At 40.9% G+C, this 19,099-nt stretch overlaps 1 protein-coding gene and 1 pseudogene across 3 annotated transcripts in view; both read right to left on the bottom strand.

Annotated features, from left to right (window-relative positions):
• SPIDR (scaffold protein involved in DNA repair) overlaps positions 1-19,099 on the bottom strand; it is a 337,315-nt gene that overhangs the window by 300,601 nt on the left and 17,615 nt on the right. For both annotated transcript variants that reach the window (XM_081258205.1, XM_081258206.1), the window contains exons 2-5: positions 10,929-11,084; positions 10,214-10,280; positions 5,095-5,274; positions 2,447-2,604 (exon numbers count right to left, since the gene is read on the bottom strand). In XM_081258205.1, the coding sequence (XP_081114331.1) occupies positions 2,447-2,604; positions 5,095-5,274; positions 10,214-10,280; positions 10,929-11,084 (561 nt within the window). The remainder of the gene's footprint in view (positions 1-2,446; positions 2,605-5,094; positions 5,275-10,213; positions 10,281-10,928; positions 11,085-19,099) is intronic.
• LOC308629886 (small ribosomal subunit protein eS26-like) lies at positions 11,093-12,230 on the bottom strand (annotated as a pseudogene). Its single transcript has one exon. The product of its transcript is annotated as a small ribosomal subunit protein eS26-like (transcript).

Below are 19,099 nucleotides of genomic sequence, written 5' to 3'. Positions count from 1 at the left end.
TATAATTGGAGTCACAGAAGGAAAGGAAAAGGGAGTCAGAAAAAAAAAGTGTTGAATAAAGGCAAAAAACTCTCCAAATGTGATGAAACCTTTGAACCCATGTGAAGAGGAGAGTTAACTTAGCAGACCTGAGACAGGTATCCCTAGAAAGCCCTGCTTACAATGTTGGTCCTTGCCTACCTCTGGGAACTTAGATTTCAGGATGATTCCCATCATTCCCTAAATGATAAGGGTATCTCCCTGTGCCTAAACTGTGCAAACAATATGGCTTATGTTGAATACCTGTTTTCTGTCCTGAAAACTGAAATTCTGGCACATGTTAGGCAGAGAGCTCCCCTGATAAAAACCGTTGGCACTGAGTCACCGATGAGCACCCCCGGCAGACAACACTGCACATATACTGTCAAAACTCACTGCTGGAGCAGTTGGGCATCCCCTGTATGACTCCACTGGAAAAAGACTCTTGGAAGAGTGCTGATTTTACTTTTGTATCTTTTCACTGTAATAAATCATAGCTGTGAGCATGACTGTATGCTAAGTTCTGAGTGTCTTCCTAGCAAATCACTGAACCCAGAAGTGAACTTGGGGATCCCAGACAAACCACAGATCCAAGAAGCTTGACAAACTCCAAGCAGAAAACCACACCTAGGCATATCACAATCAATCAGTTTAAAACAAGCAATAAGAAAAACTTAAAAGATCAAGAGTGAGAAGAGCTTCAGGCTTCTTGATAGCAACTCTGGAACTAGAAGACAATGAAGCAATGCCTTCAAAATTCTAAAGAAAAAAAATTTCAAATCTAAAATTCTATATAAATTTTCAATCACACATTAAAGTGTGATGAATGCATCTTCTGACATGACAAGTCTCAAAAAATTATCTTCCATAAATCCTTTCTTGGAAGCTACCGGAAGATGTGCTCAATCAAAATGAGAGTAACAACCGAGAAAGAGGAATCCAGGATAAAGTTGCTCCATGCAGGAGCGAGGTGAAGGGAATTCCCCAAAAAGATTGTGAACGGTGACTCAAGGGTGGCTACATTCACAAAGCACAGAGGACTCTGAGTTGAAATCAGAGCGGCTAGGAGGTTGTGGGAAACAGTTCTCCATAAAAACAAAACGAATAGAATGCTGAAAGGATAAAGAAGATGTGGTATATAATTACAATGGAATACTACTCAGCCATAAGAAAGAATGAAATAATGCCATTTGCAGCTACATGGATGGACCTAGAGATTATCATGCTAAGTGAAGTAAGTCACACAAAGACAAATACCATATGGTACCACTTATAGGTGGAATCCAAACTATGACACAAATGAACATATCTACAAAACAGAAACAGACTCACAAACATAGAGGACAGACCTGTGGTTGCCAAGGGGGAGGGTGGGGGAGGGAAGGATTGGGAGTTTGGGATTAGCAGGTGCAAACTATTACATATAGGATGGATAAACAACAAGGTCCTACTATAGAGCACAGGGAACTCTATTCAATATCTTGTGATAAACCATAATGGAAAAGAACATGAAAAAGAATACATATAACTGAATCACTTTGCTATACAGCAGAAATTAACACAACACTGTAAATCAACTATACTTCAATAAAATATTTTTTAAACTTTTTTTAAAGAACTAATAGAATGCCTACTATGTCTGAAAATCTTAATGGAAGAACTGAACAATGGTGAAAAATTAGAGTTTTATTCATGATAAGTAAAATTAAGAGTTTTATTCATGATAAGTAAAACTAGGCAAACAAAAACCCAAATGATTAACTCCAACAAAAACGAAAAGTTGGGAAGGAAAATCACAATTAACAGTTGTCTTGTTATGAATATTATTATTCAGAATTGCATAATGCTGAATCTAATGTAACCAGACCATGAGACATCTGTCCTGGGGGAACAGAGGGATGGGAAAGTCCCATGTGTAGCAGAGGTGAGAGTGGGTGAGGAGAGAAGTACTCAGTATTTATCCATGTTTAAAAGCACATTACAGGGACTTCCCTGGTGGTCCAATGGTTAACAATCTGCCTTCCAATGCAGGGGACACGGGTTTGATCCCTGGTCAGGGAACTAAGATCCCATATGCCGCGGGGCAACTAAAGCCCGCGAGCCGCAACTAGTGAGCCTGCACGCCACAACTACAGAGCCCATGCACTCTGGAGCCCGCACGCCACAACCAGAGAGAAGCCGGTGCGCCACAACAAAAGATCTCACATGCCGCAACTAAGACCCAAGGCAGCCAAAAGTAAAATAAATATATATTTTTTAAAAAAGCACATTACAAGCATTTTATTTAGAGAAAAGGAGGTAAAGAACAAAATAATCCACAGAGTCAAAAGTGGTAGTCCCTGAGGAAGGAGTTGCAAACAAAACACCAAAGGCGGTGACTAACAAATGCCATAAACAGAATGGAAAGTTGGAAACAATTCATTCTTACCTTAGGAAGTTCAGGTAGAGTCTCTGGAGGTGTCAAAGAACGACTGCTTGTACAAGAAGCACGGTCAGATATTTCCGCCACACTCTCAGGGTCTTCAAATTCATCACATGTATCTTCCCTGTCACTGTCTATCTCCCAGTCAATAACCTGGAGATCATCTAAAAAATACAATTTTAATTTTAAATATCTTTAATGTGTTTGACATCTATTCTTCCTCAACAGTTTTAAATGATCCATGTTGTTCAACAATTTTAAAATATATTAAAAGACAGCAGAAAGTATACTCCTACTCTTATCTATAAACATCCCATTTCTCCCAACTCTTACCCCTACCCCAATTCTCAGGTAACTACTTCTATTAGTTGTTTTTGTATTCTTCTAGAGTTTCTGCAGCATTATTGTTGATATGGAGAAAGTTTTAATGGTCTGGATAGAAGATCAAACCAGAAACAACATTCCCTTAACCCAAAGCCTAATCCAGAGCAAGGTCCTAACTCTCCTCAGTTCTACGAAGGCTGATACAGGTGAGGAAGGTGCAGAAGACAGCACCTTTTAAAGCTGGCAGAGGTCGGTTCATGAGGCTGAAGGAGGGAAGTCATCTCCATGACATCAAAGTGCAAGGTCAAGCAGTGAGTGCTGATGCAGAAGCTGCACCAGGTCATCCAGATGAGCTAGCAAAGAGAATTCATGATGGTGGCTACAATGAACAACAGATTTTCAGTGCAGATGAAACAGCCTTCTACGAGAAGAAGATGCCATCTAGGACTTTCGTAGCTGAAGAGGAGAAGTCAATGCCTGGCTTCAAAGCTACAAAGGACAGACTGACTGTCTTGTTACAGGCTAAAACAGCTGGTGACCTGAAGTAGATCCAATGCGCATCGACCATTCTGAAAATCCTAGAGCGCTTAAGAAATATGCTAAATCTACTCTGCCTGTGCTCTGTAAACAGAACAACAAAGTCTGGATGACAGCACATCTGAATATTTTAAACCCACTGTTGAGACCTACTCCTCAGAAAAAATGATTCCTCTCAAAATATTAATATTCATTGACAATGCACCTGGTCACCCAACAGCTCTGATGAAGATGTTGTACAATGGAATGGATGTTGTTTTCACGCCTGCTAACACAACATCCACTCTGCAGCCCATGGATCAAGGAATAATTTTAACTTTCTAGTCTTATTATTTAAGAAGTTCATTTTGCAAGGCTATAGCTGCTATTGACAGTGATTCCTCTGATGGATCTGGGCAAAGTCACCTGAAAACCTTCTGAAAAGGATTCTCCATTCTAGATGCCATTAAGAACATCTGCGGGGCTTCCCTGGTGGCACAGTGGTTGAGAGTCCACCGGCCGATGCAGGGGACACAGGTTCGTGCCCTGGTCTGGGAAGATCCCACATGCCGTGGAGCGGCTAGGCCCGTGAGCCATGGCCGCTGAGCCTGCGCGTCCGGAGCCTGTGCTCCGCAACAGGAGAGGCCCCAACAGTGAGAGGCCCACGTATCGCCAAAAAAAAAAAAAAAAAAAAGAACATCTGTGATTCATTCAATGGGAAGAGGTCAAAATATCCACAGTAACAGGAGTTTGGAAGAAGTGGATTCTGACCCTCATGGATGACTTTGAGGGGTTCAAGACTTCAGTGGAGGAAGGACTGCAGATGTGGTGAAAATGACAAGAGAAGTAGAACTAGAAGTGGAGCCTGAAGATGTGACTGAATTGCTGCAATCTCAGGATAAAACTCTTAACAAGTGAGGAGCTGCTGCTTAGGAATGCCCAAAGCAAGTGATTTCTTGAGATGGAATCTCCTCCTGGTGAAGAGGCTGTGAAGACTGTTGAAATGGCAACAAAGGATTTAGAACATTACAAAAACTTAGTTGATAAAGTAGCAGCAAGGTTTGAGAGGACTGACTTCAATTTGGAAAGAAGTTCTCCTGTGGCTAAAATGCTATCGAGCAGCATTGCAAGCTCCAGAGAAATCGTTTATGAAAGAAAGAGTCGATCGATGCAGCAAACTTCATTGTTGCCTCATTTCAAGAAACTGCCACACCAACCCCAGCCGCCTTCAGTGAGTAGCCATCAACACTGAAGTGAGATCCTCCACCAGCAAAAATACACGACTTGCTGAATCAAGGCTCCGATGACGGTTAGCATTTTTCCTTCAATAAAGCATCTTTTAATTAGGGTACGTACATTTCTTTTTAGATATAATGCTGCTGCACACTTAACAGACTACAGTAGTACGTAAACATAACTTGTATGTGCACTGCGAACCCAAACATTCATGTGACTCGGTTTGCTGCAACGTTCACTTTATTGCGGTGGTTGGGAACCAAACCTGCAATATCTCTATTGTGTACCTGTACTTTAGAGAACTGGCTTGGTCAAAGAGACCCAAAGTGGAATCCAACCAGTTCTAACATGTTCAAGCCTAAGTTGTTAACTGTAAAAATAATACTGGTAATACTTATCTCTTAGAGTTATTGTGATAAATATTATGAGAAAATGTTTCTAAAAGGCTGGGAGGCTGGGACTCAGTAATATTTTTTTAAATGCTAAGTATCAATATTAGAAAAGGAGTGTAACTTTCTTTCATTATTAAAACCCAATCTATAACAGAAACTAAATTTCTTACAAAATTATCAATTTACCTTCACTGGCCCCATCTTCTGGAGAGAAAATATTCCTGCTATAAAACCTGCCCATTCTAGAACCATGTCCATTCTCTCTCTGTGATTTAAAAATTGTTTTATCTTCATCTGACAGATCACTTCCACTGGAACTCCATGTTATAGCTGTAAGCCCACTGGTACTCTTAGATGTGGTAGGTTCTGCAAAAGAAAAAGGGAAAATATAAAAATGGCCAATTGATACGGTTATTGATCAAAATGAGGTTTTATACATGTTACTTTGCTGAAGTCACAAATATACAAAATTCTGATGATAGTGAAAGCAATGTCTTACTTCAAATCTTCCGAACTGAAGGTCTATGTGCAACCTGGCTAAGATTCTTTGAATTAAAGCCAAATTACAAGAAGAAAAAGAAGTCAAACTGATTGAGAAAAGTCATAAAAGACAAGGAAAATGACTGGAGCACAAATGAAAACTCAAAAATAACCTTCAAATAATTACAAAACTATAAAACTTCATAGAATATTTCATCAAGCCATTAGGAAAACCAAAAACACAAAACAAACTACACCAATAATTATCTGTAATAGGAATGCTTCTGTGTGCTTCCTTTGCCATACTAGGAGCCCTGGTAAGAGCAGTTTGCTTAAAATACTTACCAGCAAACTTCTTTGATTAATGAAACTTATTTTGAGATAATAGTTGTTCCATGAACATCTAGAATTACTAAAGTTGTCTATCCTTCAAAATAAAAAATTAAATATAAACTATTCACAATAACCTAAGAACCCATATTGATTTAAAGAGCTAATAAAACTAAGCTGTGTACTTACTTGCCAAAGACATTATCAATCTTTTTCATTATTATGCATCTGGACAAGTAAATCAAAAAGGAAAAAGTAGAATGCTACAGACTCAATGTTTGTGTTCCCCTAAAACTCACATATTGAAGCCAAATCCCAGTGTTATGGTATTAAGAGGTGTGGCCTTTAGGGGGTAATTAGGTCATGAGGGTGGAGCCCTCATGAATGGAATTAGTGCCCTACAAAAGAAGCCCCAGAGAGATCCCCAGCCTCTTCTACCCTATGAGGATGCAGCAGGGAGGTGCTATGAACGAGGAAGCGAGTCCTCGCCAGACACTAGATCAATGTCCTGACTTTCCGCCTCCAGAACTGTGAGAAATAAATTTCTTTTGTTTATAAGCCACCCAGTCTACAGTATTTTTCTTATATACAATAGCAGCCTGAATGGTCTAAGACAGGAAGCAAAGTTATCACTATTTTCAGATTATATAATGAATTCATAAACCTATAAATTATAGGCACCTAACTGTATAATTTATATAGTTAACCTCTACCAGGAATTTATTACTCAGTAACTCATTTTATTTGCTGAAAAGAGGTGGCTCCTGAAATCAAGGTTCATTCCAATGAAATTCCAGGAACAACATCAGCCAGACTATGAGAATAGTTACCATGTATTTATAAACATTTCTGGGTGACCAATGTGTGCTAGGCACTATGCTAGGACTTGGTGTTATAGGCTGAATTGTATCCCCCCAAAACTCATTCATATGTTAAAATTCTAACCCCCAGCATCTAAGAATGTGACCTTATTTGGAGAAAGGGTCTAAAGTGATATCATTAGTGTGGGCCCTAATCCAATGTGACACCTGTCCTTGTAAAAAGGAGAAATTTGAACACAGAACCATACATGCAGAGAGCGAAAACACAGTAAAGAGACACTTGAAGAAGACAGCCACCTACAAGTCAAGGCAAGAAGCCTGGAGCACATCCTGAAGGAAGCAACCCTGCCAATACCTTCACTTCAGACTTCTAGCCTCCAGAACTGCAAGATAAGAAGTTTTTGTTGTTAAAAACACCCAGTTTTGGGCTTCCCTGGTGGAGCAGTGGTTGAGAGTCCGCCTGCCGATGCAGGGGACACGGGTTTGTGCCCCGGTCTGGGAAGATCCCACATGCCGCGGAGTGGCTGGGCCAGTGAGCCATGGCCGCTGAGCCTGCGCGTCCGGAGCCTGTGCTCCGCAATGGGAGACGCCACAACAGTGAGAGGCCCGCGTACCGCAAAAAAAAAAAAAAAAAAAACACCCAGTTTGTAGCATTTTATTATGGCAGCCCTAGCCATATCCTAGCCCTAGCCACCTAAGATATAAAGATGAGCAATAGAGGGTCTGCCCTGAAAAAAATCTATGGTCCAACAGGGAGAAAAGCACATCAAGAAATAATAATTTAAAAATTTACCAATGCGGGACTTCCCTGGTGGTCCAGTGGTAAAGAATCTGCCTTCCAATGCAGGGGACGCAGGTTTGATCCCTGGCTGGGGAACTAAGATTCCCACATGCCGTGGGGCAGCTAAGCCCACGTGCCACAACCACTGAGCTCGCGGACCTCAATGAGAGAGCCTGCATGCCGCAAACTACAGACACCACGGACTCTAACCCACACGCCACACTGCAGAGAAGGCCACGTGCCACAACGAAGAGCCCACGTGCCACAACTAAGACCTGATGCAGCCAAAAAGAGATATAACAGTAAAAAAATAAAGATTTTTTTAAAAAATGGGCAGAAGACCTGACTAGACACTTTTAAAACTAATAATAAAATAAATACATACATAAAAATTTACTAATGCTTCTCAAGGAGTTTCTGACTCCATAACGAATAAAGATTTTGAGAACACATTTTGCAGGGTATTTCAAGAAAAAAAATAAACACTATCTTCTTTTTATTACATAGTTTCATTTTGCTTGGTAAATACACTTATTTAAAGTTCTGCCTTTTAAAGAAAATCACTAACTACAAAGGTTCCAGCCTCTTTTCATTTCAAGTTTATATCTTCTTCCACGTCCCTCAAACCTTCTGGCAAGATCCTTTGCCAACATTCATTTGCTCACTTCTCTCACCCCTTCCCTTCTCCTCCATTTCCTCCCCCTTCCTTCTCTGGTTCTCAGTGCCTTACAGGTAAGGAAACAGAGATGTGGAAACAAGGAAATGGAGTCTCCCCCTTTTTTGCACACTTTGCAAAAGTATGTTCCCCCACTTCTGCTTCCCAGCTCTCATAAAAATATTACTTCCACATCCTAGAAGTTTTGTTAATAGCCTGTCTTAAACTAATATGTTAGAAGTTACTGTTTTTAAACTGAACCAGTTCTAGGAAATGCCTTGAGTCCCCTTGTCTATCAATTTCTATTTGTAAGCTTCCGTTAAATTATTAACAATACTTTCTGTTCTTAACAACCTGCTTATGCTGTAAATAAATTACTTACACATGGATACAAGCTCTTTTGGCCCATGAGAATCTACTGATCATTCCACAGAACAGACAGCACTGCAGAGTAGGTTTTAGGTTGAATATATCGGCGTGGGAAATCATCTCAAAAGAGCCTTTTGAGATTAAATACAAGGTAGCAGCTTATTTAATAGTTCTTTCTCTCCCCAAGGTAAATTTGACTACACCAATTTTAAGTCTCCAAAAAAAGATAGAGGCCACATTTGTAAAAGAAAATAACAGTTAGTCGACCCTTGAACAACACAGGTTTGAAGTGCGCAGATCCACTTACACACAGATTTTTTTCGATAAACATGTACTACGGTACGGCACGGCCCGCAGTAGGTTGAATCCGCTGATGCAGAACTGCGGATAAGGAGAGCTGACTATGAAGTTAGTTACAGGCGTATTTTTGACTGTGTGGAGGGTCAGCGCCCCAGCCCCCCATGTCAGTCATTCAAGGATCAACTATACTATTCTTTCCATACATTATGACAGTTTAGAAATCAGAATTAAATTGATCTTTGAAAATCACAACATTCAGCACTAATAATATTAAAAATTAAATTCTGTAGTGCCATCAGAAGACTATGATATTTTATAATACAGCATTTTATGAATCAAAAAAATTAGGGGAATTTTATTCTTCAATTGCATAAAAAGAACCCCCTTAAATGTTAGTGAATAATATAGCTTAAAGTGTTTAGTCTCTTATTCACAGAAAGCTTCCCCACTCCGCAGGACTCTGAGCAGGCTCTCACATAGCTTTCTTTGCCATCAAACATAACAGCAATTGGTGCCATTAAGCACCTACTAAGTGTAAACCTTTGAACTAGGGGTTTGTTTTTTTTTTTTAACTCACAATAACACAATGAGGTACACAATTCTTAGGCTTATTTTCCAGATGCAGAAACTGAGGCTCAGCATGTTTAGCTTGCTATCTCAAGACCCCACAGTCAAGATACAGTCAGGCCACTTCAGGGTCAGATGAGATCCCTGAAGTCTCAAGCCCTCACCCTTCCTGCCCAGAGGGTAACTGAGTATAGCAGCAGAACCAGTGGCCTCCCTGATATCCACTCCCTCTTCTTCCTTACTAACAAAATCCCAATTTTCTTTGAGCAGCAACACACATGTTTTAAAATCCTCAATTTCACTGTTGTCTCTTTAGTGGAGGTGACCCTATGTAACAGGTTCTGGCCAAAGGTAGAGGTCCTAGGGAGAGTACTCCTTGTCAGAGGAAATGTTCATTTGGAGAAAATCCTCCAAGCCTATACTTTTCCTGAGAATTGAGCCTGGACAATTCAGCTTCTACCTCACAACTGCAAAAACAAACCCTACAATAAGGCAGCAGAACTCAAAATGAGTCTGGCCCCCTGGCCTTCTTGTTGCAGGGGATAAATTCAACCCATCTCTTCAAACACTCCAATACAACTTCCTACTATTTGTAACTGAAAGCCTTCCCTAACTAATTTGCCAAGTAAGAATTTCATTGACTAAGGAGTATAGTCCTTATATCATAGATCATGATTTTATTTCCCAAATCAGATTCTTTTTAAAACCCTGCAGCTATGAACCTGAGCTTACCTACTGGGCTCTGTTGATAACAGTGAACCCAGGAAAGAGACAAAAAATTTTAATAATTACCTACACGACACAGAAAAAATGGGGTGGATGGTGACAAAGATGAGAGATTTTTTCAAAAAAATACCTTTTTACATTGTTTGGGTGTTTTCTTAACCATGAATATATAGTCCACCCAAACTATGTAAACTTCTTTTTAAAAGAAAGCAAATAAATCAAAGGAGGATATATTAGCCTTATACCTTTTCTGCCAAGAAATCAACAAAAAATTACCTGTCTTGGGTCCAGAGGATAATTCAAGGTGTTTTTCTGTAGTAGTCTTCTTTTCAGCTGTTAATGACTGCAGGCAGATAATGATAACAATAATATAATTAGTGATGATGTAGTAGTTTATGTGACAAGGGCTAAAAACCAACAATATTACATAAAATATTCAAGAATTTATACTACACCCCTTTAACATATTCCTGTTTTCCTTTATTTACCAACAAGTATTCCCCAAGCAAATACTTATAGTGCATTTTTGTATTTTTCCAGAATCTAAACAGAGAGCTATCCAACCTTGAGCTGTCTAACCTGTAGTGGTGAGCACTCCTTCTTATGGTGAGTACTTCATAGTTGACACATAAACCAAAATTAACCAGAATATCTCACTGTCATTAGTTTCTAAATATATAAGCATTTCATAAATATACTTCTTTTAAAGAGCAGGATGCTCAACAGTTTCATCTTCTGAGAACATTTTCAGTACGTATCCTTCACTTACAAAGAAGTACAAAGGTTCTGCATGACAGAAAAAGGTGAATACTGCTATGCCACAATTTTTAAGGAATTCAAGGATGAGGAGAAAAAAGTAACACACCAATTACAGTGTTTTGAAAGAAAATAAGGAAAGGAATTCTGAAGAAATATAATTACAGTGGCCCGAACTCTCAGGAATCTAAGATTTGTCCTTCAGCATTCAGGGAAAAAAATATTATGACTTTACCAGAGTCTCAGGAGTCTCCTGAAATCCTTCTCCACACCTGAGCCATGCTTCAGAGAGGGAAGCTTCTGCCCCCACGGTCCTGAGACCTGCTCGTCTGCACTGCAGTGGACTCTCTCCTGGAAAGGATGGGTATTCTACATCCCAGTTTCTTTTTCTCTGTAGAAATTGTTTTCAAAGGAAAAAAAAACAACAGTGAAGTCAACTTCACTACATATACAGTAACAACACCGTGGAAGCCCAGAAATGGCATCGGTGAGAGCATAGTTTTTATTTTATTTTAAGTATAATTTCCATTTTATTGTCTTTTCAAAGAACAGTATTTCTTCAGTCTTTAAGGACTTAGCTCCTTACATGGGCTTTGGTGGAGGTTGTGGGGCAGCACCCCCAGATCTAAAACAAGGTGACGGTGTTTAGTCCCTCCAGACTTTCTGAGAATGATTCCTGACTGCCTTGCAGTGAATGGCACAACTCGTGCAGTTATGTACTTTCACATACAGTCTGGGAAGCACACACGCATCGAAAACACTGGCTTCCGAAATGTCACTGAAAGCTTCGGCCTCTACTATGTTCCAAATGACGAATTTCTTAACAGCCTTGTCCTTGGGCATACATCGCGAACAGTTGTGCAGCGAACAGGCTGCACATGTCTGTGGCCCTTTTAGGCATGACCATTGTTCCTTCTTTTCTTGGTCATCCTGGAAGTGAGAAGGCGAGAGAGGACTGGCAGAGTTTTTAAACGTCTCTGAACCGCCACAGAAAGAAAGAGTCACGAGATAGCAAAACCAAAAGCATGTGGACAACACAACTAGACAACAAACTCCAAAATACAAGCGTGTGAGGACAAACAATGAATACTCCGAAGTTCTGCATGGTATCATATCTGAGAGGAAAGAACCTGAGAGAAGCAAGGGAGCAAAGGAGGACTGAGCACAGACATCTGGTGTTCACCAGGAAGGGGAGCAGGCAGCCTGAGAATGCACCAGAAATAGAAAGGGCAAGGGCTCCACCCTAGAAGACCCAAAGGAGCCAAGGAGTTTATATCCAGCAAGAGTGACAACACTGACTTCTTTCCTCAAGCTATTTTGTTTTGTTTTTTTGTTTTGTTTTGTTTTGTTTTTTAAATTATGTTTGGCTGTGTTGGGTCTTCATTTCTGTGCGAGGGCTTTCTGCCGTTGCGGCGAGTGGGAGCCACTCTTCATCGCAGTGCGCGGGCCTCTCACTGCCACGGCCTCTCTTTGCGGAGCACAGGCTCCAGACGCACACGCTCAGTAGCTGTGGCTCACCGGCCTAGTTGCTCCGCAGCATGTGGGATCTTCCCAGACCAGGGCTCGAACCCGTTTTCCCCGCATTGGCAGGCAGACTCTCAACCACTGTGCCACCAGGGAAGCCCTGTTTTGTTTTTTTAAATGTCTATGACAGACAAATACTCACTTTATAAGTTTTTTAATTTGCATTTTATTTTAAGGAAAATTTTAGATTTGTATTGGGAATCAAATTCAGGTCAACTACTATGAGCTGACCACCTAATCAGAAATAAAATCCCTTATCCAATGCCACTGTACTTAAAAAAAAATAAATTAAGATTAAAATATACCATTAAAACTTTCTTAACTAGGAAGAAGGGAACAAATTCATAAAAATAAATCCAGCCATAACATAGATGGTATTTTAATACTTAACAGGTCTAAGCATGTTCCTTCTCATGCAGAAATTCCTATGGTGGGGCAGGACTGCAAGAGGAAGAGGCATCTTTTCTCAAGAAGGTGCTAACCTCCACATACACCTGTCAGGATTCAGTTATCTGACAGCTCTGAGAAAGCTCACTTAGTTATCTAGAACAGTAAAGAAATTGGAAAATATCATTTGGCCTACTCAGAGTCCACACACACACACACACACACACACACACACACTTTTTTTTTTTTAACTCCAGAATACCTCTTTAATACATTAAATCAGCCCAGGTCGGCTCTTTAACCAAGTGGGTGATACAGGGATGGGACAGGGAAGGACAAAATGAGCCTGAAATATCTTGAGCCAGAGAGTGAGAACGTGCCCAAGGAATAATGAGAACATGTAAAAAGGACACATGAGCCTGAATGAAGGGGCTCTCACTGGCCAAATGTGGGGCATTCCAGCATCAAATAAATAATGACAGTAAAGGATTATAACCTACTGAATAAAATAAGACTGTAAGTCTACATTGATATAAACAAATAAATAAATGACGGATTTAGAAAATTATCAATGAATGCTAAAACTAGTGGGTAAAAGTTTGAGGATGAAGAGGATATATACATGATCACAAAATGACTCCCCCAAAATTACTTATTAATTCCAAAGGTAAAAACAGTAACTTTACAGTGGAGAAACCTGTCAGACACCATCTTAATCAAGTCATGAATGTTGATGTAAACCAGCATCAAATGCTTCTTAGTATGAGGCAACAACCAGAATACAAGACAACCTCCACAGTATTACTACCAAAAATGCATACCCTAAATCTAAACAGAGAAAATATCAGACAAGCCCACAATAACTGGCCTATACACCTCAACAATGGCAAGGTCAAGAAACACAAAGAAAGTCTGAGGAACTATCCCAGATTCTTAAGGGCTAAGGAGGTATGAAAAGAAAATGAACGTATGATCCTGGACTGGATCTTAGACCAGGGAAAACAGATCATTATTAGGCAACTGATAAAATTTGAGCATAAATGACTGATTAGGTAACAGTATTTCATCAATTTTTAATTTCCTAGTTTTGTAATTATACTACGCTTATGTAAGGGCTGTCCTTAACCCAGGACATAAACATTTTGGGGTACAGGTTCACTATGTCTCTCAATTACTCTGAAATAGTACAGAAAAAAAATAGATATACACATGTAGAGGAAGAGAAACAGAGAGACCAATAATAACAAATTGGTGAATCAGAATAAAGGGTTACTGTACTAGTTTCCTAGGGTTTGACAAAGCAAGTTACCACAAACTCAGTGGCTTGAGACAACAGATTTATTCTCACAATTCTAGAGGCTTCAAGTCCAAAAATGAACGTGTTAGTCCCTCTGGGGGCTCTAGGGAAGAATCTTTCCTTGTCCCTTTCTAGTTTCTGGTGGCTCTAAGCAATCCTTGGCATTCCTTGGCTTGTAGCTGCATCACACCAATCTCCACCTCCATCATCACATGGTATTCTCTCCTGTGTGTATCTCTGTGTGTCCTCTCCGCTTCTTATAAGGACACCAGTCACTGGATTTAGGGCCCACCCTAATGCAGTATGACTTCATAGTAACTAATTACATCTTCAAACACCCACCTCCAAATAAGGTCATATTCTGAAGTTCCAGTTGGACATGAATTTTGCAGGGGACACTATTAACCCACTTATAGTTCCACTAGAAAGAACCTCATTATGTTATTCTTGCAAGTTTCCTGTAAGTTTGAAGTTCCAGTTGGACATGAATTTTGCAGGGGACACTATTAACCCACTTATAGTTCCACTAGAAAGAACCTCATTATGTTATTCTTGCAAGTTTCCTGTAAGTTTGAAATTTTGTCAAAATAAAAAGTTATCCCGCCCCCGCCACACACACAAAATAAATATATAAGCCCAGGTTGATGCCAGGAAGAAGAATAGGAAACAAATACAGTCAATTCTCCTTATTCAAAGTAGTTAATGTTCTATAAAGTCGCCAAAAACAACGAATTGGCAAATACTGAACCATTGCTCCTCGGGGAATACAGCGTAGTTCCTGTCAATGTGAAACCTTACTTTTTGTGTGTTTCTGATTAAAGACACCTTATTTAATATATATAGCTTATTCATTAACATTGAACTCATGGCCAACAGCACTATAACTCATGCCTGAACAAAGCTTATCTAACACACATACTTTCTCCATAATGCACATCACAGATGTCCTGCACTTAGGAACACTAGACAGCACTTCAGCACTATGCTTGGGGGCCATTTTAAACAGTGACATCACCAACACAATGCACAAAAATGTGAAAAACGTGGCACTAAAAAGACCAAGAAAAGGGCCCTTGCTGAGAGTGTGAGAGCTAGAACAAGCAGACAGAGTGGGGCCTTGGACCTCGGTTGGAAACATAGGTGTCAGGTGACTCAAAATTTTCCCTGCTCTACATATGCCTGCAAATGACTATAAAAGCACCAAGAGCACTGATTTGGGGACTACAAATAAATTTGAGCAAGTAGGCGATTTCATAAATACAGAATCTTTGAAAAGTGAGGATTGACTGTACTCTGAATAGACCATACTTCAGAAAAAAGCAACCAATTAAAACACAGAACGGTTAAACTCTGCTTCACTGCTTTACCATCCACGTCAGCCCCTCAGAGACCACTTCTCCTTCTTCTTGGCACTCTGCTCAAGTTTTCGTTTCTCAAGGACACCGTGCTTATGTAGTTTATTTCCTCAGTTTGAAACTTTACTCCCTGTAAAACCAAATGCATTCCACTATACATCTGTGGGATACTCCCCTTGGAAAGAAGTGAAAATTTCTAAATATTGTTTTGGATATCATGTAATAAATTTGGGGAACAAATCAGACGTCTAACAATCCAAAAAGGAAGTTTCCTTGGGTATCTGAATAATATATGTATCCCAATGTATCCCAATGGCTCTAGCCACATACTTGAAGGATGTCAACCCTCTTTCACCCAGAAATTGATCTACATTAAGCAGAGACAATGATTCAGTGGCTCTCAAATCTGTTCCTGTCAAATATGAGGAACAGATGTAAAGTTTTAACCACGTCAGCTAGTCGGTAGGCGCTGTGATGCTCAGAGCCTGGCCTATCAAGTTTATTGCGCATGTGTTTTTTCCTTCTCTCTGGCAACAGAACGTCTCTCAGGCCTGTCACTCACTGCTTTGGTTGCATCTGACTTGTCCTCTGCTTCTCTGGAGTTCATCCATACTCAGACTCTTTAGGGACTAGAACCCTCCAACTTAACATAAAAGACAGAATTCTAATGTCCTCATCTTCAGTCTGTCAGTAAACATGTACTGAGTGCCCACTGCAGGCAGACACTCTGCCAGGCCCCAGGGATACAAGACGAGCAAGAAAGACTTTGCCCTCCAGCAGCTCAGGCAGTGGCAACAGAGACCCTCCCACAAATTCACTGACGCGAGGGCCTGAGCCCAAGTTCTGATACCTACTATCCTGGCCTTCAACAGCACTCTTCAGCCTCCGCTTCTGCTTCCCCAGCCAATCTGTTCTACTCCCCTTGCTGCTGCCAAGTGGAGCATTTCCAACACCACACCTGCATCCATGGAACTCTTCGCCAGAAATCACCTCTCCTCTTCTTTGAGTCTCTCCAACTCTGCCACGGATCCCGGCCCATCTTTTCCATGAAACATCCCTCAATGCCTCCGCTTAATCCCTCCCTCTGGGACAACAGCCTGTTTCCTGCCCCATCTACTCCTTTCCCTAGAATAAGAGCTTCTGAGGGCAGGAGTCTCATGCCTCTTCATCTTATCCCCAGTGCACAGCACTCCCCACTGAGGTACTCGCTAAATGACTCTTGAATGAATATGCAAATGTCTTGACTATTACCACACCTGTCACAAAATCTAAAATATCTAAAGTAAATAAGTCAGTAAGTATAAACCTAAGGGTAAACACAGCCCTCAGGCTGCGTTAAACTCATGTCCATTTCATCTACTTAACCTCATAAACAATACCTGCCACAGCTCTCTAGAACATGTGTATTTCTCTCTCCACAGTGTTTACTCAGCCACAGAGCAGGTGCTTACAGGGCAACTTCACTACCCAGCCTTCTCATCCATCCACATTTCTAGTGACAAAACACACTCCCACCACCACAGTTTTGGGTGCCCAACCTGGCCAAGGATAATCATAGGACATCAGCCTGGCCATAGTAACTGGTCCAAGGATGCCATGGGACCCAAGTTGAGGCAGTCAGAGGCCCTCTCCAGGACTTTTCTAAGTGGGGCCACTGGAGAAGATTCTCTTCTTCCCAACTTGGCCAAGGGTGTGGCCCCAAAGCAGCCAGCCACCTTGTCCCATGTAATATGAAGAAACCTGAGAAAGAAAGAAGAGGCACAAATCATGCTCCAGACTGTAAGTCAGGTCCCTGAGCTGCCCAGGTGCCCAGATGCTGTCAACTGCAAGCCAACCCATCAATCTTCTGTGCCTCTGTCCAGCTGAAGGTGGCCTTCAATCAGCAGCTACTGAAAGAGCTGGACCACAATACTCCGTAAATATTCGTACTGAGATGAAATGATTCACTGAGCCCTCTGAAGGCATACAGCTAAAGACAGTTTCCATCTTCAAAGACCTTGGGTTCTAAGGATATAATTAGAGTGGAGGAAGAAACAGACCAAAATTGGGCTAATGAGCTCAAAAATAGATTGAGAGAATGTTTCCTGGAGAAAGCTGTCTTGGACCTGAACAAAGGAAGAAATGTACTTTGGTGATGGCTACCCATAGATCCTTGGTTTTCCTGGCTAGTCCTAGTTCCAAATGTCCTGAGTTATTATCCTCCTCAAGCTTAGAAACATCCAGGAAATTTCACAAGCAGCCCAGGAATCCTTTCAGCTCCCATCTTCAAGCTGTGCTGTCAGAATGACCTGGCCTGAGTCACCGCTGAGCTACTGGCTGGCTACACTGACACTTCCCAAGATCCAGTTTCTGTATCAGTAAAAGGAGAATAATAAATATACTTACCTCAAGACGACTACCAAGATAAGATTGACACTAATGACAATACTGTGACACAATAGGACCACAGACCACCGTAACGGAAGGCAGAAGAAGAGGTGATTAACATTCCGCAGAGTTAATATGAGAACGTACTTCAGACATTTTTATAAAGATGCTTATATTTTCATACACTATGAGTCATAAGCATACTGTCTTAATCTAGTGACCAACTATAATATTTCAAACCTCGAAAAATAAGAAAAAGCAGCTTACTGATTAGAACTCTACGGCCTCTCAGACAGTTTAAGGAGCAGAAGGGAATGAAGCGACTTTCTTGGTGGCGCAGTGGATGAGACTCTGCGCTCCCAATGCAGGGGGCCCGGGTTCTATCCCTGGTCAGGGAACTAGATCCCACATGCAAGCCACAAGTAAGAGTTCACATGCCCCAACTAAGGAGCCCACCTGCCGCAACTCAGATCTGGCGCAACCAAATAAATATTTCAAAAAAACATTAAAAATAAAGAAGAAGGGAATTAAATGACTCATTGGAAAAGGTCAGTTTACTGCAGAGTCAAAGTCACTATTCCGTGAGCTGCCCCCATAACCAGTGCTCTAGCTTTCTCACCTTTCTCACAGTCAGGCAATGCCGATTAAGAAAGCCCGACCCTCCTGATGTGGGGACAACAGATGTTAGTAAATAAGAAAATAAAGGGTATTAGAACACGCCTGAGAAAAACACATGTAAGTAAAATAAATTTTCACGAAGCGTCACAAAATGTCCGAAAACTGCCTGTACGGTTCAAGGCAACCTTGCCCTTGCCCTTGTTCCCTGCCAGGCTGTCTCTCCAACTCTCTGCAGCCTGGCTGCTGGACCCCTCAGGATGTGGCCCAAGGACTCTGCCTTCTTCTCGAACCCTCCTGTGCTCTCACAGCCCTCGGTCATCGTCCTTGAACCGCTCCGTTGGAAGTCAGCACTTCCAATAGCACCTCCACTGCCCCAACAGAGAATGCTATTGTCATGGGTTTCTGTCTTCTGTGACCCCCAAACCAGGAGTCACTTATAACTTACATGCCACAAGTGGCAAACTCTAGGAGTGCTAGCTTCCAGAACCTGCTGGTTTACCCCTTGTCTGCTAAAAAACTTCAGCATATGCTAAATAAGTTTAGGGATCACCTAAATCATTGCTTCATTTAAGGAAGTTCATATCAATACTATCTTTTCCACTCATGGAAGAGTTTTTTCAGGAAAGAATCCATAGCCATTCCAGTGTTTTAAAGTTTTTGGTCACAAAGGCATTAAATCATGTAGCAGTTTAAATTCATTTCTTCTTCTGTCATCAGAGAAAATAAAGGAAACAGTTGCCACATTTTGTATAATTTTCATATACTTTCAAACTTAAGATTACTTTGGTTAAGTAGTAAATGTCTGGAATGTACAATTAGGCTTAAACTTACAGTACAATAATCACCTAGTTTTGGTGT

Source organism: Mesoplodon bidens (genome assembly GCF_964165515.1).
Source record: "Mesoplodon bidens genome assembly, chromosome: 16".
In the NCBI taxonomy this organism is placed as follows: Eukaryota; Metazoa; Chordata; class Mammalia; order Artiodactyla; family Ziphiidae; genus Mesoplodon; species Mesoplodon bidens.
Note: the sequence above shows the minus strand (reverse complement) of the source record. Positions and strands in the feature narration are given on the sequence as shown.